Below are 20,652 nucleotides of genomic sequence, written 5' to 3' on the forward strand. Positions count from 1 at the left end.
TCCTGTACAGCATGTCAATGCAGCGGACCTAATGTCTATTTCTGGTTTCATTGCAAAATCAGCAAAGCTGATCGACTGTATGAGGAAGTAGATGCACAGGAAAAATAGGAGAGTAATTTTTTCGGAGTTAACATTATTTTCATCTGAAAGAGTCATGTTTATACATTATAGAGTGAAATCATTTCAATTAGTCAATAGACTCGGAACAAAAAAATAGAGTAAATCATATCAGAGTAAAACAAGAACACGCCCACTGAAGTTCCTTAAGTTTCGTTTCTTCCACCATCTTGTTTTTCCGCATTGGAACGGAGGCGACGGTTAGCTGTGTGCCAGGTAAGTCCCCAAATGGGTTATAGATATATTTTACGTGGGGTTTTATGATTTATTTTTTTTATTACTAAGATTAATTATCTCTAGTGGAAAGATGATGTGCTACTGTGTGGTCGTGGGGGAAGGAGGGGTGCAGCGAGGAATTAATATGATTGGCTAACTAATTAGCATGTGTGCTTCAGCTAATTTAATTTAGCCGTTTCCAACAATGTAAGCAGAAAAAAAACATCAATGTTGTACAATGCTACGTCCATTTTTTAATTTTCACAAGTCAAGACTGTCGCTATTTTTAAGCTGAGAAACGGAGTTTAAAAGAGGAGTTAGCTGTACAGTCGAAGCTGGCTCTGCTAGCTTGTGGAGCCAGGATTCCGCCCAGAAAATGGCGCGGGAGGACTACGCTAGTAGCTTCTTGAACGTAGAGCAGCGATTAAAAAAACAGGATTAAAGTTGTGCTTTGTATGCAAACTATGTAAGTTGTCAGTAAAACATTTTTGACTGACTATTTTGTCTATAAACCCCGTTTACATCGAGTTGCATGGAGCTGATATGTTGTTTTTTTCCTTTTTAGTTGTGGTGATTGGCTAAATTTAATTAAAGAGTCTAGCTAGCGATCCCATTAAGGATAGTTGTTAGCCACCCAGTGCTTTTCCCCCATTATGGTTTCAACCTTTTATCTTAATTTTTTATTCAGTTTGATAAGTATGTTTATATAATTATTGAAAAATATATTTTTACATAATGCAGGATGCAAGCTGTGCGTGTCAAATACAGAGATCGACAGAAATACGTCTGTTTTGAAGACCAACTGTCTTACAGTTCGTTTTTGGAATGTGGTGAGTGCAAACAAAACAAGTTTACAGCATTTTTACATATTAGGTTTATCAAAAACGTTTTGGGAATGGTGCCAAAATAGATGTTTACCAGCTTTTCAGTTTTCATTTTTTAAACTTAATTTTACTTTTTATGCCATTTTAATTATTTACATATGTTCAAATATAGAATAAATAAATAATTTGCTATGTTCACAGCTGCAAAAAAGTTCAGCATTCCAACCTTGGATTTAAAAGTCTTTGATGACTCAAAGACTGAAGTGGATGAGGAGGTTTTTGAGCTCCTTTTGAAAAGTCCAAACCTTGGTGTGCTGGAAATTTGTGAAGCACAAGATCTCAATCCAGAAGGTARGTTGTTTTGAAGTGTCATTTGTTTATTTTTGTGAACTATTTTTGGTCATCCTTCTGGGTTTGACCAATAGGGATAGAAATTGCTTTCCAGATCAGTATAGACATGTTGATGTCCATTTGATATCACCAATCTGAGATCATAAAAGCATTCACCTTTGTAGCATTTCAAACATGTGGAAACGTCCTACATCAACAATTTAACCTATTTTTAAGTGTTTCAGTGGTTAATTACAATGAACACAGAAAAATGTGCATGAGTTAGTTGTGTTTGTATCAAACTGTTTTGTGTAAGAAGAGCTCATCAGGTGATTTCATAGTTTAATTTATTTAAAATAATCTTTTGTTATGGTTTCTGTAACCACTTAGGTGGTTAGAGAAACAATTTTAGTGTGTTGGCTTCTGTTAACTCTACCAACAAAATGTTTAGATAATCCTATGGATCAGCAAAGTTGTGCAGCAAGCAGCTCCTTTACCAGTTCTAGTGGAGAAACGGAAGTGGACTCCGATGACACCATTGTGTTGCAACACAGTCCTGCAACAAGACGGAGAACTGAAGACACCTCTCTTGCCCAAGTAAGCTATGTAGATAACTGTGCAAACTTCCATAGAGTTTTTACAAATTTGAATACATTGTATAAATATATATATATAAATTACTCTATAAAAAAGCACTTTCTGTGTTTTTTCCTTCAGCATATCTCTGCACATTCTAGTCCAGATCCTTACCATAGAAGGCTCTGGACTTCACAAAAATTTAAGTTCTTGAAGTTTTTATTTGTGCTTTTTAACATAACTTACTATTCTACTAATAACTATTATAGCTCTTCTAATACTGTCTCTTTTTTATGAAATAAAATAGGATTTGTAATTGTCTTGTGTACGGTGTTTTCGTGATGTATCGATTTATATTTTTACCATCACTTAAGATGATTGAAAATGTTCTAAAGAACAAACCAGGAGGAGACAGGATCATCAATGAATATGCGCAGACAAAAAGCCTAACAGACAGCAGACGGCGTGACATGGTCAAGATATTGGTTGCACATATGACAAGTGAACATGGGTATGCTGAAATTATTTATTTTTTGTATGCACCTCTCACAATTACCTGTTTTGAAGGTGTTCTTTACTCCTTTAACAATGCTCATAGTTTTTTCTGTGTCTCTATAGAACAAGTCCTTCCAGATGTATCAAAGAGGACTATGCAAAGGGTATTATTACCTTGTTCCCTTACCTGGCTGATCCTAAGAGCAGATTTGGCTATGTAAGTTCAAAACAGAACTCCAACCTATTGGCTATGGTTTGAGTAGAACTGAAAATGTTTCTCTTTTGCATGCCCTGCTTCTGTGCCACTTGTTTTTAACTTTCCAATGTTTAAACCTTTGTAGAGTCCATTGTTCCAGTGTTGGGCTACTGCAGCTTGAAGAATAAACATTGTGAATAGATTTTATCTATGTAATTCAAACAATGTGATATAAAATCTGTAAATCAGAGCCACTAGCATTCACGGCTGTCTTTGCTTTTACAACTTTAAAAACATTCATCATTCACCTACTTTTAGGAGCATTATTACAATGCAGAAGATGGGAGTGGGTATCTGGCTTGGAGACTGAAGTTTGTCCAGAGAGAAGCTTCTAATGGACAAAAGAAGRTCCCCAGACTGTCACAAACCCAAACAGGTATGTGTATTTATACTTGTACAATTCTCACCCTGCAACCAAACTGCACAATAAGTTCCCAAGCCTTATTTATTAAATCCTAAGATGGAGTGTCATATTCCTATATTTTTTTAGGGGGACCAACAACTGATAGGGACTGTTTGAGAGAAGAAGACTGCCTTATGACAGACAGCTTGTGTTCTGAGGCCATTGCGCTGATGAAGCACACAGCTGATGAAGGAACTGTTATGAGGAAGATGAAACAGACTTTCAACTATCGCCAGAAGATGATTCATGACCCAGTGAAGTCATCTAGTATCTTTTTGGACTTCCCAAGATTCCTGGACATAGGAGGATTGGTATGTTTATCTTCACTTCAGCTTAACCTAYTTTTAACAAAGTTTAAGTTAAGGTGGATGTGAGAAAGTTTAACAAAATGATTTTTAAAACCTTCACTTCATCTATTCTCCAGGTTGAGCARGATTTTACATTGATGTTTGGGGAAACCATCGCTGCAAAGTTCCTGGAGAAGTGGCCCACTGTCTACAAGCAGAAAGTCCTCGAACAAAGCCGTGGTCTCACACAGTCTGATGACCTTCAGAACCTTCTTCACAATGCTGAAGGCACAACAGAAGTGGAAAATGGTAAGTTGGACTGGATTATTAAGAAAGTGTTTAATGTAACAGAATTTTATGTAAATTGATTCAATATAAGTGCACCTCCTCCTGCCGTCACTGTTTGGTAAGCTCACTGTTTGGTAAGCTCACTATGGAAGTGTTAACACTGTTGCAAATAAGAAGTTTTGGTAGCTTATGTTTAYTTTACTTTTTCTTCCAGGATGGGACAGTGACATGTCATCCATTTTGATCCTTGTGCACCTCCTGCCACCGTCACCTCACGGCCGCAAGAGACCAGGRAAACTCTCAGCCAGACAAGCCAGTGAACATCTTGTGAAGTTTGTCAAGGTAAGGTTACAGTAAAGGGAACATTTATGTTGTTAAAAATTCTCTTTTCTTCACTTTTTATTGATTCATTTAATTTATTTGTATTTCTTTTGAAGTTGGTCTTAAATTTCATTTCAAGTGACCTTAAAGAGGTCCTGAAAAGTAATTTGCCTTATCTATAAGAACCCTGTCTTCTTTGAAACCCAAGACTAATCGTGTTTTATTCTGTTTTTGCCACAGACAGGAACCAGCATCCAGGAGCACCTTGATGGCATCGCAGAAAGGCGTCAACCGTACCTGCTTGCAGTAGGGACTCAGAGGAGCGTGATTCACAAGTACTTCATTGTGATTGACAAACGTGCCATACCTTGTAGATCACCAGGCTCTCTTGCCTGTTTTGATGAGCTTTTTAAAGCTCACTTTGTGTTCGGCACTTCATATGACCATGATCTGGTCAATGTGTACAATTTTCTGCAGACCGCCATTTATGAGATAGATGTTGAGACAACCAAAGTGAATCCTAGGGTTGCAGTTGCAGAGTTGAGGGCTCGGATGCTGTGTTAAATTGTTGTTTTGCTATGATTGTTTCAGTATTAAGTTGAGTTGGAATGTTCTGTTTCATTTGTAAGAAGTACCACACAAATGCTAATTCTCTGACCAAGCACTTAAAAGTGATCCACGGACTTTGCTCTGGAAAGACACTTCGTCTTAAATGTGGTCAGGCAGGTTGTGCTCAAGTTTATGGCACATTTTCTGGGTTCAGAAAGCATCTTAATAAAGCACATGATAAACACWCTTCTAATCCTGGTGAAGGCCCATCTACAACTGAAGAGACATTTGAAAGTCAAGATTTGCCCTCTACGAGTGTTGCTTCTGATACTGTCCTGCTTCAGAAATCTCTTGTGTCTACTTGTGCAACAGCAGTTGCTGAACTTAAAGTGGCAGGTGTAAGTGAAAGATCAATTAACTCTTTGGTCATTTCCCTGGAAGAAATAGTTAATGATMTTCAAAATCAAGCAAAAGAATCTGTGAAAAGCAGTCTTTCTTTACAAGAACCTGTCAAAAGTGACATAGAGTGCAAAATTGATCAATGTTTTGAGAAAATGGAAAATCCTTTCCTGGCATTAAATTCTGAAAGTAAAAGAACTCGTTTTTTGGCAGAGAATTGGGGACGTGTAGATCCAGTAGAATATGTCCTTGGTTCCAGATTTGATACACTGCGTAGTCGAACCACAGGGGGCTATGATCAGGTTATTGTTACAGATAAATTTGTTTACATCCCAATTTTGGAAACATTAAAGTTTATTTTTAGTCACCCTAACATAGAGGAGATGATGGCCAAGTCAAATTTAAGTGAAACTCTTAAAGATTTGTCTGATGGAGAACTTTTTAAGAGCCATGGTCTGTTTTCAAAGCAAAATCATGCCCTTCAAATTCAACTTTTTTATGATGATTTCGAAACGGCTAATCCTTTAGGATCAAAAAGGGGAATACATAAATTGGGAGCTATATATTTCACACTGCGAAATTTTTCTCCTAAATACAATTCTGCTCTACACAATATTCACTTGGTCTCTCTGTTTCATGCACAGGACATTAAAACTTATGGCTTCTCTAAGATACTTAATCCGATTGTGGAGGATGTTAAAATCCTGTAGAGGGATGGAATTACCGTTTCCCTGTATGATGAGCCAATACGTGGAACTATTGTCCAAGTTACTGGTGACAACCTTGGTCTTCATTGTCTGTTTGGTTTTGTAGAGTCATTTAGTGCCAGATACTGTTGCCGCTTTTGTCTCATTGAGAAAGAGGACTTTCAGACAGAGTTTACAGAGGACTCACCCAAGATTGTTATGCGAACTCGGGCACTTCATGCTGAACATTGTCAGAAAATGGAGGCAAATCCCAGACTTCCATATGTTATGGGTGTTAAAAAGCCATGCATTCTAAATTCACTGCGGTACTTCAGTACATGTGAAAACTTCTCAGTTGATATTATGCATGATATCTTGGAAGGAGTGGCACAATATGAAATGAAGCTGATTTTGTTGCATGTAGTTGACCAGTACACAACATTAAAGGATGTAGACAGGAGAATAAGGAGCTTTAACTATGGGTACATGGAACAAACCAACAAACCACCTACAGTGAAGTTGTTAGAGGACTCAAATGACTTGGGTTTAAATGCCATCCAGTCCTGGTGTCTACTACGTAACCTACCACTCATTTTTGGAGACTTAGTTTTTCCACATGATCAGCACTGGTATTTGCTGCAGCTGTTGCTTCAAATAGTGAATATTGTTTTTTCACCAGTGTTATCAAAAGGTATTACTATTTTCTTGAAACACCTGATTGCCGAACATCACAGGTTATTCAAACATTTGTTTCCACAGAAGAAGCTGCTCCCAAAGCATCATTTCATGGTGCATTACCCTACATGTATACTCAAAACAGGCCCAATTCTACATAGCTGGTGCATGCGATACGAAGCTAAACACAATTTCTTTAAAAAACAGTTGAAAAGTTTCAAAAATGTTACAAAAACACTGGCATTAAAGCATCAAAGTCACATTGCTTTCAGTTGGCATACATTTGACCACAAGAGACTGACCATTGGACCAGGTAAAATGGTGCCTTTAAATGCACTGAATTGGGGCTGTGAGATAGCAGAGACTCTTCAGTTACCAATCAACACCAAGGTTTTAAATGTTAAATGGGCCAAACACCATGGAAATGTGTATCGTGCAGATTTAGTTGTTTGTAAAGAAATTTTTCGTGAAATGCCAGTTTTCCATAAGATTTACAATGTTGTTGTGAAAGATGAGAGGTTACTGTTTTTTACATTTGCACTGCAAACAGTGTGTCTGAATGAGCATTTCAGTGCTTTTCAAGTTTTGTGTACAAGAGACGGACCTCATGTTATTTATGTAGAAGAGCTTTTCTGTTCCAGAGCTTTTGATTTACAGGTGTCATACAGTCATGAAGATGGAAATGTTTATATTGTTCCATACCGTTTCATGTGAACAATAAAAATGGCTGTTCAAATACTGATTTCTGGTCTATGCATTCTTACAAACTCAGCTGGGTATATTAGCTGTAAAACAATTGCTTAGTGAGTGAAATGAAGTTAAAGTTGGTTCTATTTAAGAATTTTATTTAATGTTTAACTGCACAATATGGAATAAAATGAAAAGTAAAATTTTGTACTATTAAGAGCACAATTTGACACTTTATGGAATAAAATGTATTCTATTTTGTGTAAAATTCCTTTTTAGTCAGACTAAAAGTTATCTCTACTTAGAATAGAATGCAATTCTATTTAGAGTAAATTATATTCCACTTGGAGTTAAAATACGGTGGAGTAGTTTTTCTTTTAAACAACTTGGAGTAAATTCTCTTGGAAGTGATTAAAATTTTTGCACTAAATGGAGTTGATTTTACTCTGTAATTTCAACTCTTCCATGAGAGTAAATTTTACTCTATTTAGACTGGGACCAAATGTTGTCTTTTTTAGAGTAAAATTTTCTTCAATTTGAGTAAATTTTACTCTGGAAATTTTACTGTGTGGTAGCTTCTGAGACAGCGCCGAGAAACTTTCCACCGTATTGATACATATTAATTTACATTAATGTTTGAACGACTAAAATAGGCACATATAAAGGCTTTTAAAGGGAAACTAAAGTATTTATTGATTTTGTTTTGTTTTTACAATTCTGAGTGCCACTATTCCGTGTGGAACTCAGAATTGTTATCTTTGTGGATCACTACGGCTTTCTGTATAAAGCTGCACTTATATAAAAAACGTATAAATTAAAAAAACTCAATTGGAAATTGTTTTTTGGTTTATTTCGCATGTAATGGACAGGGTGATGGAAAAGAAGAGGAAAAACAAAAAAGAAACGGAGACAAGTGAGGTGACAAGTTTAAAGCGAAAGAAGGAGATAAGAGAGGAGAGACAGAAGGNTCAGCAACAAACGGCATAATAAACATCGCCCCTCACTTCCCGCCCGCAACAGCGCAACAAACCGTAGCCGGACAAAAAAAAAAAAAAAAAAAAAAAAAAAGAAAGAAAGAAGACGGCTCAATTCCCCGAAAAGAGGTGAAATAAGTCCTACCGCCTTGAAACACGACTCAGACCCACGGACGGCCGTTGAAATGTAGCCGTGGAAAACGAAAGCGAAGCGGAGCGGTGTGGAAACTTGAGCCGGACATTGTTTTGATGAATCCCTGTGTGTGGATCGCATCCCTGGCGGAGCACCAACATGAAAGCGGCGCTGCTCCGCCACACATTCATCCGCAAGGCGCACAAACCGGCTCACCTAACACTGGCCAGGCGGAGGGCCAGGCGTCCCGACGTGTGTCCCGCTCGGTTTGCCTTTTATTTCTCTCCCATGTTAGAGACTCCGACGGGGGGGGGGCGCGGACTGGGAAAGAAAATTCATCTCCTGACAGATTCCGCCATACTGGATTTTTGTTACAGCCCCAGCGTCACATGGAGCGCCCCTGCATTTACCAGAGGCGGGGTCAGTCGGATGAAAACGGGCCCATCTACCGCTGTCCAGGGCTCGGTTCTGTTTGGAGATTGTCGCTACGCTTTTAATAATAATAATAATAAGAAGAAGAAAATATACTTTGTATGTGTTTTACAATAGAATGGAGTCGGTACAAACTTTATTTGACCAAATATTCCTCAAATAAAACCAAATGTTATCAGAAAGTTGCTTTAGTCCAAGTCAATAACACACGCAGTCATATATTTCTAACGTTTATTTCTGTTAATTGTGATGATTGTGGCATAATTGTTCTCGGAAAATAAAAATGTCACTGATATTTTGACCTTTTATCTTTAATGCTGAGCTCCATGTCTGCCAGGGACGTAATTATGCCGTTGATGGTTGGTTTGGGCTCCTTTTGCGTTGTGTCTTTGCAGCTTTTCCTTCTTTTTAAACATTTTTTCCCTCCACTTAACTTCCCATTAATATCACTGAATAAATCCCTCTGCAGCTTCTTTAGCGGTTACTCTGTGTTGCTTGCCTTTCTGGTGAAGGTTGCTGATGACAACAACTGTTAAGTGAGCAGTTTCTCCCCATCATTATAATGATAATGTAACTTTTCTGGGGATTTTTTTTTTTTTAAGAATTTTTATGTCATATTCTAAATATTAACCTGTAAGCCACAATCATTGTGTGTAGTGAATTATGCATACTTATCATTTATCTAACATTTTTGAAACGTGTGTGCCCTGTGCTCATGATTTACTGTTAGTATCTGTCTAAACCCTATTTAATCATAAATGTGCTAAAAAATGTCAAGTTATTAAAGTATTTATAAGAAAACAGTTTAAAGCCTTTTTAATGTAAGTGCCAAACAGATGGGAGTTGTTTTTTCTAGCTGTTATAGCATGAAGTAATTCACTGCTGCATTACTGACAAAGGGCCAGCTGTTGGGAAACATTTTATTGTGAAAAACGTAGAAAGTTATGGCGCGGAAAGTGAAGGAACTCAACCCATAACGCCGATTCAAAAACTACGAGCTGCTCTACACGCAGTTGCGTCATTTGATCAATTTTTGTTTCTAATCTTTTAGCGCACCGTGGGAATCTCACCGTGGATAAAGGTAARAGCTAGAAAACAAACAGAAAGTGTCTTTCTTTGAAATTCAAAGGAATCTGACATTATCATTGTTTGGGAAACATAATATCATTCAGGAATTCAGGGAATCTAAGAAATGTGTGCTCACTGGAGCGGCACTGTGTGCTATCTGCGTCACTTTTTTTTTTTAGCAAAAAAGTGGACCTGTCAGGGTGAAAAAAAAACCTGAAATCTTGTGAGAAACCATTTTCTTTTGTTACATTTGCAGATGCATATTAAAGCTGCACCATAAAAACGGTGCTCTTTAGAAACGTTACAGGCCTAAGAACTCAATGAAATGCTCCCGGTGCTCTTCCAAACAACCCAATATTTCTCCCTCCTGCATTTCAACCTCTCCCTCTGACGCTCGACGTCTTCCATAACCTTTGCCAGCAAAATGAAACAAACATTTTTATCCAATTCCTGCTCATTGCAACATGAAACGCCTTTCCCACCACCATCGCTAATCCAATAAGCCTTTATTTCCATTACTTTCTATTTGATTTTGCATCTCGGCAGCCACCCACAGGCGAGTCTGAAACACCGCGGCCCGTTTCCGCTGACTCGATTACCGTAATATGCTAAGCAGCTTCCGTATGGGCTGCATCTGCGCGTGGAGACGGTGTTATTATTCAGAAGGCGCAGGTAGACTCTCTGCTGGGGAGTTCAGTCTGCTCTCCCGCCCCTCGGGGGGCTCCTTCCATGGCTCACTGAAGCTCACAGAGAAACGCTGGAAAAGACACGAAGGAGCTGAAGGAGGCAGAACTTCCAACTTTACAATGTCTTGTTGTTGACGCGTCACATTAAATCCCAATGAAATGCCCTCGAGACAGAACAGGTAGAAAAATCCATCCATCCATCCATCCATCCATCCATCCATCCATTTTCTTGCACCCTTTTTCCCTCAGTGGGGTCGGGAGGGTTGCTGGTGCCCATCTCCAGCCAACGTTTCGGGCGAGGGGCGGGGTCACCCTGGACAGGTCGCCAGTCTGTCGCAGGGCAACACAGAGACACACAGGACAAACAACCATACACACCCACGCACACACACACTCACACCTAGGGGCAATTTGGAGAGGCCAATTAACCTGACAATCATGTTTTTGGACTGTGGGAGGAAACCGGAGTACCCGGAGAAAACCCACGCACGCACAGGGAGAACATGCAAACTCCATGCAGAAAGACCCCAGGCCAGGAATCGAACCCAGAACCTTCTTGCTGCAAGGCAACAGCTCTACCAACTGCGCCACTGTGCAGACCAGGTAGAAAAAATCATGCTAGATATTTTAGCACCATTCCAGACATTACTAGACAGCACTAAACTCCACCATTCCTTATTCTTTTTTAGTAAAGCAGAAATCCCAAAATCCTGCTGGCTTTGCTGAAGGAAAAACTCACCAACCTACAAAAACAACCAAACCTCCACTGGCATGCACCCGTGCCCTCCAACATCATCTGGTACCGCAGCCTCTTCCTCTTTAGCGGCTCGACCTCTCCTCCTCCCAGCAAAGGCTGTCTTGTGGCTTCAAAACGATGTCTGGTCCCAATAACGGCGGCTCTCGGTGTCTTTAGCCGCTTCAGCTCAGGTCCAACTCTTCTGGGCCTGTCTGCCCGTCACTGGTTCTAAGTCAAGATTTGAAAAAGTGCAAAAGGCATTTTGACTTTTCTCGAAGCTTTGTCCGCAAAATATCACTGCTGCAACTACCAAATGGCAAATCTGTGGATATACCGTAGATGTTTTTGGTGGTTCATTTGGGATCAGCAACAATGGCCTGTTTAAACCTTCTTTCCTTTCACCACATCTGATAAGCTCCCATGACAAGTAAACTAGTTTCGTATGTTTGTCTGATTGATTAGGCTCAGTACATAATATATTTATCACTTTAAAATATTCAGCTGTTAGCCTATTTTTAGCTGTCAGAAGAGCCTTCTTCAATGGATCCAAACAAACAAAGCCAATCCAAAGAAGCAGAAGGAAACTCCACCGCACTTGTAAACTTTAGATTTGTTTTATATGTAGCTAAGCTACTGATTTTTAACTATCAAACTAACAGTAAGCTAAATGCAGACTTTCACAGATCAGTGTTGGGGATGGAATCCGATGTTCCTCTGCATTAGCAGGTGCAGATCCCTAATGTCTTGATCCTCACCTTCCCTCTTTGTTCCCATCAGAAATAGTCATCTCTGTCACGAGACGCTCTTTTGTTCGTTCCAACCTGACCCTGCTTTTGCACTGCTCTGCTGCAGCTGGCTTTTTTTCTTTTTTCTTTTTTTTTTTAAATCGAGGTTGCTCCTCCTTCGGAGTTAAGGGGAAGGAAGCCTGTAGGGACGGTCATATCCATGGAAACAGAAGATTATACTGTAATTTGTGGATGAGCTGCAGAAGCTTCGGTTACATAAGACGACAGGTCTTGGGAGGCATTGCTGATGTTGTCGGTTTGGGGCTGCAAACTACGACTAGTAAACTCGAAAGCCTTCTTCAGTTTTTTTTTTTTTTTTTACAAGTTTTCCAATTGGAGGGAATAATTTGAGAGGTAAATATGTGAATTCTCCAGAATGCAAAAAAAAAAAAAAAAGTACAACCATTAAATGTTCTTTTTAAAATGCTCCATTAACAGGAGTGCTAAGGTTAACGCTGGTGTTTCTCATCACTTCCATGTGGCTTGATGATCAAACAGGGTTTATAGCAGCTGTCCGGGAGCACAAATTGCTGCGGGACATCTGCATCCGTATTGTTTGCGTATTGACTTTTGCTGACGCAGACGCGCGCGTTAAAACACTCAGACGTGTGTGTGTCTGTGCGACAATCTGAAGCGAGTTCATTGAGAGCAATGATGTCAACGCAGGGATTAGATTTGGTTTATGTTGCCCCAGAGCTGCACATTTGCGACGAGCGCGCTCCAAACTGCCAAACCGACAATTACGTCGGTTGAGCTATGTTTTTGCATCCAGGAGGGTATTTGGTACCTACTTTCTCTTTTTGTATGGGGATTATATTCAGCATGATTCATTTAAAAAGGCATCTGTACTGCAAAAAGAACAAAACAAACTGGCCTAAAAAAGACATCCTGAGTAATGACGTTCCAAAAATACACTGTGTTTCAGGCCGGTGGCTGGGGGGGGTTGGCGGGGGGGGCAGCAAACCGGCCGGAAAGTTAACAGACGAGCGTTTAGTGCCTGCAAAAAAGAAAAAAAAAGTAAACGAAAAAGAGCTCTGCTGTGATACCACAGAAGACACATCACACACAGGCTGTGGACCAGACCACTTGCAATACACACAAAGCTGCCTGTTAGTGGTTTTCGAAGGGAAGCAGTTGTCTCACCCAACACAGACCCACATGAGTCAGATGCAGCGTGCAGACAACACTTTGCAGACCTCAAGAGTCATAAAGATCCTCTGCCTTTAACCCACGAGGATGAAAGCACTTGAGACTCTCAACAGTTGTAGATTGTCCAAAGCCCATTTCTGCCTTTTGGGTACAGCTCATGTGACATGTCTGAGAGAAGGAGGAAGAAGCAGTAATGGAGTCTTGTTAATAAAAATAATAATAATAATAATAATAATAAGCATCAGCATTCAGGCTTCTTCAAGTCGCGCCAGTTGGTCTAAAACTTTCCATCAAAGCCAACGCTGAGCTGCACACAGAGTAATTACTGGAGCCATCTCCCAGGACGTTTTTATTCATACTGCTTGTGAGTGCATAAAGGTGAGGGTATGGCACTCATAGCAGATTAATATGGCTCCAGTAGCCGGTCGGGAACACAGCACATTGTTTCCACTGGCTGTGAAGAAACGGCGCTGCGGAGACTATGGCTATTTCAGACATAAACCAGCTCGCCCAGGCGATAAACAGAAATGTTATGATGGGTCGCTCCTGGTTTCTGAAGCCCACCCAATGCGTCGTTCCAGAGGCTTTGGAGATTTAAAGTTTCTAACCCGTGAGTGGACAAACTCTGAGTGACGTCGGCTTTACATTTAAGGGGAAATCTTTGCGTACTTTGTGATTATTGAAATTAATTTTTGGAAAAATGTATCCCCAAAAAATGTCTCACTTTGGAGATTTTTCTTTGTCTTCTTCACTCTACTGAAAAGAGTAAGGTTTTTTTTTTTACACACTTTTAACTTCAAATTACAATCTGGAGAGATGAAATGATGGGAATTTAAAGCAAATTAAGCAAAAAAATAAAAAATAATGCAACAATTACAGGTAGTGAGAGGTACGTAATAATTTCATCTCATTTTAAAGACGAGCAAACGAGACCGAAACCGTCGCCTGCTGCTCCCCCACATGACTCATGGCATCTGAAAACAAAAGCAAACAATGCTGATTCAGAAGCAAAGCAAATATTAAAACATGATATGAAACCGACTCTAAAAATACCCTGGAGCTAAAATAGGAGTGAATGAACATTTAAGCAAATCGATGAAGAAAATGAAACCAGCTTTAAGACAAAAACTCTAACTCAGACAGCAAGACGGCCTCAGCTGCAGCATTTCCATCAACTTCTACCAATTTCTGTGTCTGCTGCATAAACAGAAATGAATGGACTTCCTGTTGTCAGGCTCTGTAGGTGTAAACACTACTGACCTGACCCCATGATCTCCTCACTCCTGTGACTTTTTCTCTGTTGAAAAGCTTGCAACCACAGTCATGTGGCGTTGATGAATACCAGTAGAAAAAGGCCAGTAGCTTAGATGTCTTAAAAAAGTAAAGTCTTTATTATAACATGGCAGGGGAGCGGGGGTTTAGGCTTCTTTGGTAGTTCTGGACACCGAGTCACGTGATTTATTGGTTTAGATAGCGACTCCTGACCAGAATATGTCTACTACTGTCTATAACTCAGAGGAGATAGTTTGTGTATCCCAACTAGATTCACTGCCAGTCTTTTAAAGCCAACGTCTTGAGTTTTAACAGTCTCATAACAGCCTCCGTGCCGCTCCACAGGAAAACAGACACCAGTAGTAATGTTTTCACAAGAAAATAGGCTCATTTGAATTAAAGTAAAAACATTTGCATCTTTCCTCAAAAGGAATTGACATGCTAGAGCTGCAAAAATGCTCAAAGACCAGCTTAGTTTTATAAATCATACAGCTAAAAAAAATTATTGTTATATCATGTATTAATACCGCCTAGTTAAATTGTGAATAGTTTTGTTGAATAACCACATTTTTAGCAACAACATGAAGTAGGATAAAAAAAACAACAACAACAACAACAACAATGGTTTAGGGGGCCACAAATTGGTTTGAATAGTTTTTAACCGTCTCAAAAAGTGAAACGTTAATTTGAGAACTTATTTACTCGGGTTTGCTTCATCTGATGTTGAATTAACTTAATATTAAACATTTAAATGTGGCAACAAAAGACGACGTCTGTTGAGGTGGAAAATACCGTACAGAACTGAACCCACCAACCGAGTGAAAGCAGCTAGCGGTGTTTAATTTTCCAGTGCAGCCTCGTCCAATGCTAGTCATAAATGGCTGCAGAGTTTATATATCTGTTACTCGCTGCAGATTTAAAATGCCTAAATAACCTACACACTGATATTTACACATCTCTCCCATCACGAGATGCTTGTATTTTWMCACGGAAGACTAGAAACGGAGGGGCCCGAGCAGCCCGTAAAACTTATTTGGGCATCCAGCGTGTGACTTCTGCCAGCAGCGTATAGCCAGGGGCGTTCAAGTCCGACCAAAAAGACCTGAAGTAGACAAACTGCGTTAAGTGTTCATAAAATGTCCCTGGCACGGGGATGTTTGAAGGAGGGATTGAGGCAGGGAGAACCAGTTTCTTTTAAAATGGAGAGCAGCCTTTGCCGCTAATGATGTTTTCCCTGTGGTTTTACAGCCTATGTCTACACGTCAGGAGTGTACAGTCAGACATCTGGGAAGAAAAGTTTTCAGGCTGTTCCCAAAGCGCACAGGAATCAAGAAATCCTGTTTCTCTTTTCTTTTTTTCTTTACAGAGCTTGGCAGGGGTGTGTTAAAAGATTGGCAAAGGGACAAGAGAGAGAGAGAGAGAGAGAATGGATCCGTGATTAAACCATTCTGTGGTGGTATAGTCCTAATTGTCATTAATGTGTGATGAAATTTTTTAGCGTCTTAAAAAAAAACAAACAACACTTCAAAAGTGTTCGAAATTCCTCTGCGACTTCTTAATGCCGCGCAGGTAAATTGCGGTTTTGATAACACCCCATTATCCCTCCTCCGTCTCTCAGGAGAAGGACTCTGAATGTTAATCAGAAAGGAAATCATTCCAAGCTGCTGTTTGTTCAAGAGGGAGCAGAGAGCTGCTAAAGAGGAGAAGGATGCTAATCAGACACTGAGTACACCAGATAAGCACAATGAGCAATGGGTAAGGAGCCCAAATCCTGTCTTTAAACTAATAAAATACTTAAAAGAAAGATAATAAATGAAGAAATTAATGAATAAAGAAACAAATTATAAGAAGATTATGACTTTTAGCACATTATGCAAATAACCATAAAGTGTACAAATATAAAAAAAATGAGAATTTGCATATCTACAATTATAATTAAATAAAAAAATACATGCAACTATTTATATAACATAGTAATATTACATTTATAGAAAGTAACAATTATTTTAAAAAGTTAAATTATTATGAAATGGTCAATGTAATTATTAAAATTACATCGACTTACATATAAAAATATACAATGTATATTTTTTTTTTATTTAACAGTAATATATTTATTGCAAGATTTTTTTTTCTCTCTTGGAAGCTGAGTCATTAGTTTGTCAACAGCACCACCTGGTGGAGTTTGCGTGACTCGGTTCTACGTTGTGTAAATCCCAAAAAACGACTCCGCCCACTCTGTCCAGACAACCAATCCCAACCTTTCATCTAACTATTTCAGCCAATGATAGCCCGGGTTGTAAGGAGTCGTTACTCGACATTGAGAACGTAATTGGTCGCTCGTGTGACTGGAGGCCGACCGAGTGCTTCGTCATTATTATGCGGCAGCTCCTCAGGCTTCAGGCAGCAACATGTGAAGAAATCATGCCTAGACAATTTTTCTGACAATTTACACTTGCTCGGTTAAGTTCTTATATAACATAAAGCGACGTTTATGAGTAAAAGAGCGGCTTTTAGATTCGTTTGGATTCTGTAAGTAGCTAAAAGTTAACTTACTTGGTGTTATTAGCGCTAGTGTTTTTGCCTGCTTTTAGCCTGTTAGCGTCATGGACAACACAGAGGAGAATGCCATAGAGCTCCATGGAGATGAGGAAATAATTGAAGTAATCGATCTCAACGACACAGAGCCTGGGCCAGGTACTGAGGGAGTCCTTACACTGACTGCTTACCTTTCCGCGGTGGTACCGAGTTACAACTTCTGTGTGTTTGGGGAATGGAACAGGACCTGAGAAGTTATTTAAATGCAAGTTTGTCTTGGAATTTGATGGTTTCAGCATTTATAGACAAGCTTTGTTTTCCTAGATGATTTGGCTGACGACTTGGGAGACGTTGACTTTGAGGATCCTGGAAACCCGGAGGACGATAATGAAGGCTGGGAGACGGAGGATGAGATGGAAGCAGAGGCGGAGCAAGATGACAGCGAGCTCACCTTCTCCAAGCACACAGGTAGACCCATCCTGCAGGTTTGTGCTGCATCTACCTTTACGACTGTTCAAGGCTCAAAACTTTGCCGTGCTGCCCTCCTCTCCCCGTGCCCAGGCTCTGTGTTCTGTGTGAGTTTGGATCCAGCCACAAACTGCCTAGCCGTGACGGGTGGAGAGGATGATAAGGCTTACGTCTGGAGAGTGAGCGACGGAGAGGTCGTGATGGAGTGCTCAGGTGAATACTCCTGCTCAAATCTACCTATCCTTGCATCCATTCAACCACCCAGCTACTTATCTATTCATGAATCTGCTTATCATCATGTTTATTTATTTATTTATTTATTTATCCACCCACCCTGTTTTTTTCTGTCTAATATGCGTCTTGTTTTTTCTTATTCTTACCCTGCAGGACACAAAGACTCGGTGACGTGTGCCATGTTCAGCCATGACTCGTCTCTGGTGGCTTCGGGGGATATGAGCGGTCTAATCAAAGTCTGGAAAGTGGAAACAAAAGAGGAGATCTGGTCATTTGAAGTCGGAGATCTGGAGGTAAAATGCAGAGAGTCAGTTTATCTCGTTTTTGTTTTTTTGTTTTTTTAATCCCTTAGAGAAATACCAAAAATACAGAATTACATCAGTAGATCAACGTGTTTCTGTATTACGTTGTTGCTTCACCTCGTCCTCAGTGGTTGGAGTGGCATCCCTGCGCTCCCGTGCTGCTGGCGGGGACAAACGATGGCAACGTGTGGATGTGGAAGATCCCTGCAGGAGACTGTAAAACCTTCGAGAGTCCTGCGTGTCAGGCAACCAGTGGCAAAGTCCTCCCTGATGGTGAGAAAACACCAAAACAAAGAATTCCTCACAATATTCAGAAAGGTTGTAACAAGTGTTTAGTGGTGAATAAGACAGTCAAGGTTTGATTGTAGATGATTTATAGTTGCATAGACTGAATAAAAAGACAAGCATTAAAGCAGACCTTTCCTAAATCTTAAAACTTTATCAGCGCTCACTAAATTAAGCGTTTCTCCAGATAAAAACATGAAGAAAAAACTAATTTACCATCTTAAGTTTGATGCTGTCAAGTCTTGGGGAAAACACTGACGCTGCCACACCTTCCTCCAGGTAAACGAGCCGTGGTGGGTTATGAGGATGGAACCGTAAGGGTGTGGGACCTAAAGCAAGGAAATGCCATTCATGTCATTAAAGGTAGGACACAAACACATTGATTACTCAGCGTATGTCGCTCCTTATGTGTTCAGGCTAAATTATCACAGTACATATGTCACCAAGTCAGGAGAAGAACATTTCAGAGATTGAAGTGTGTCCTCATCCAGGTCAAGACGGACACCAGGGGGCGCTAACCTGCCTTGCTTGCAACAAGGATGGCTCTCTCATGCTGACGGGTTCAGTGGACGGCTGTGCCAAGCTTGTCAACACCGCCACAGGCAAGGTGGGTGCAGCCGTGAGCTGGTATGCCCAACAGACATCCTCCCAGCAGCTCGTCTCAATAAAAGCGTGTTTACAGGTAGTTGGAGTGTTCTCTGTGGAGGGAGGTGAGGGAAAAGGGTCGAAAGACGAGAAAGAGTCCAACTCCGTGGAGTCTGTGGGATTCTGCAATATGTAAGTTTAAATAATCGGATTACAAAATGTGACATGTCAGCTTCAGCGTCTTACATCTGCGGAGATGTTTGCAGCCTACCTCTCATAGCTGTGGCGTACCTGGACGGGACTCTGGCCATTTATGACCTTTCTACACAGGTGCTGAGGCACAGATGCCAGCATGAGGTGAGTGTGCTTCTGTTTTGCTTTAGTTCACTACGTTGAAAAATCTCCTCGCCGCCACCTATTTTCTGCCTCTCCAGGCAGGGATCGTTCACCTGCAGTGGGAGGAGTCTTCGTCTGTGGTGTCCACCTGCAGTTTGGACGGAGCGCTGCGTTTGTGGGACGGACGTTCTGGCAACATGTTGTCCGAGTACCGCGGACACACCGCAGAGATCCTCGACTTCACCGTCAACGGGTACGATTGCTTTGAAATGGCCTTTGTTTCGCTCACTTCATTTCTAATTGGTGAATCCAGTTTTGCAAGGATAAAAGAAAAAGTGTTAAATGTCCTTGTTTCGCAGCAAGGACAGAATTCATAGCCTACCATGAAAGCTTCAGTTCTAATAGATTATCAAACACATTGCTTTATTAAGGTATACTTGTTGCGAAGCATTGTTTTTGAACTTCTTTGACTATTAAAGCAGAACAAATGGGATTCCCTCACCTAATGGTGTCCTTGTGTCTCCTCAGGGAAGCGTCTCTTGCTGTAACGGCCTCAGGAGACAACCAGGCCAAAGTGTTCTGCCTCCAAAGACCCGATCGATAAAAACAAAAGCTAGAGAAAGAGGAAAATGCGTCACAGAAAACGGACAATTACTGCTCAAACTTTCTGTTTTTTTACACCGGAGAATAGATTTTCTTATCTTTTCGGTATTTTAAAGTATCCTCACGTGTTTTCTTGACAGAAACCCTTAAAACAGAAATGTTCCTGATTTCTTCCCATTTTCCGGTTTGTCACACTAAACAAATCCACCCACTTGTTTAGTTTAAATGGTCTTATTCATGAATCAGCAAGTGAAAGGACAGTGATTTTTTTTTTTTCCTGTAATTGTGGTGCATCATTTCCTAAATGTAAGGACGTGTGTGGTCTTTCAACTAAACACACAAACTTATTCATGTAAACTCAATTGTAAATACAGACAATAAAACAATATGCTCTCCTCAGGGCAATTGAAACTTTTATTGTCATTCAGGGATTGCTTTGTGTCTTACGTTCATTCTCCCATCTATTTTTGTGTGTCTACGAGATAAAGATGTTTCCTAAAGAAGCTCAAACCAAGCCGAAGGGCAAAGTTGTTATATTACGGGTCGTGGCAACATGGTTAACCGGCGGAAAAAATACTGCACTTGGTTAAATCTGTGACTGTAAGTGCTTCTTTAGCCTTCAGTTTCAGCTGAAATATGTTATTAGATAAACATAAAAGCAGAAGTTGAGTCGATCTGGAGATGACAACCTCCTAAGGGAGGGAGTTTTTTTTTATATATAGCTCCATCGACTTTAGATGTGATTAAAGCAAGACTGAATCAGACAATGAGTTTGAAAAAGCTCACATAATGCATTTAGCTCTTTATAATTTAATAGAAACGCAGCACCATGTGCTTTCAGTACTCAGGTTAGGAGGGTTTTAATGTCATTCTATAAATCCCACTTGTCTCCTTTGGCTAGTAAACTTAACTTTTAGATTGAACTGATATGAAGAACTCGGACCGGTCTCGGTAATT

General features: G+C 40.1%; 3 protein-coding genes across 4 annotated transcripts in view; 2 read left to right on the top strand and 1 right to left on the bottom strand.

Moving 5' to 3' along the window:
* The window catches only part of LOC103474702 (histone deacetylase 4-like), a 72,793-nt gene extending 63,527 nt beyond the window's left edge, over positions 1-9,266 (bottom strand). Inside the window, exon 1 of one of the 2 annotated variants that reach the window (XM_017310944.1) lies at positions 8,433-9,266. The gene's annotated coding sequence lies outside the window, so the exon portion shown is untranslated. Of the gene's footprint in view, positions 1-8,228 lie in introns of both variants that reach the window. The other variant, XM_017310946.1, reaches the window with a different exon arrangement.
* Positions 968-4,491, top strand: LOC103474709 (uncharacterized). Its single transcript, XM_008425861.2, has 10 exons — positions 968-1,163; positions 1,359-1,508; positions 1,939-2,084; positions 2,438-2,574; positions 2,682-2,775; positions 3,073-3,190; positions 3,305-3,528; positions 3,642-3,813; positions 4,007-4,134; positions 4,352-4,491. Exons 1-10 carry the CDS (start codon positions 1,076-1,078, stop codon positions 4,421-4,423), a joined length of 1,329 nt encoding a protein of 442 aa, XP_008424083.1. The 5' UTR covers positions 968-1,075; the 3' UTR covers positions 4,424-4,491.
* Positions 9,267-16,709: 7,443 nt separating the features above from the next.
* Positions 16,710-20,112, top strand: aamp (angio-associated, migratory cell protein). The gene is made up of 11 exons (XM_008425821.2): positions 16,710-17,041; positions 17,207-17,350; positions 17,444-17,563; positions 17,738-17,877; positions 18,015-18,159; positions 18,451-18,534; positions 18,663-18,778; positions 18,854-18,948; positions 19,023-19,113; positions 19,191-19,345; positions 19,621-20,112. The coding sequence occupies exons 1-11, from the start codon at positions 16,951-16,953 to the stop codon at positions 19,694-19,696; spliced, it is 1,257 nt and encodes a 418-aa protein (XP_008424043.1). The 5' UTR covers positions 16,710-16,950; the 3' UTR covers positions 19,697-20,112.
* The last annotated feature ends 540 nt before the right edge of the window (positions 20,113-20,652 follow it).

The sequence above is a fragment of the Poecilia reticulata genome, linkage group LG2 (assembly GCF_000633615.1).
Source record: "Poecilia reticulata strain Guanapo linkage group LG2, Guppy_female_1.0+MT, whole genome shotgun sequence".
Classification (NCBI taxonomy): domain Eukaryota; kingdom Metazoa; phylum Chordata; class Actinopteri; order Cyprinodontiformes; family Poeciliidae; genus Poecilia; species Poecilia reticulata.

Excerpts from the sequence above, each read along its gene's own strand:
- aamp (XM_008425821.2), top strand. The coding sequence starts at position 16,951 with ATGGACAACACAGAGGAGAATGCCATAGAGCTCCATGGAGATGAGGAA. Across the intron at positions 17,042-17,206 it reads CGACACAGAGCCTGGGCCAG|ATGATTTGGCTGACGACTTG; the intron begins GTACTGAGGGAG and ends TTGTTTTCCTAG. Across the intron at positions 19,346-19,620 it reads CTCGACTTCACCGTCAACGG|GGAAGCGTCTCTTGCTGTAA; the intron begins GTACGATTGCTT and ends GTGTCTCCTCAG.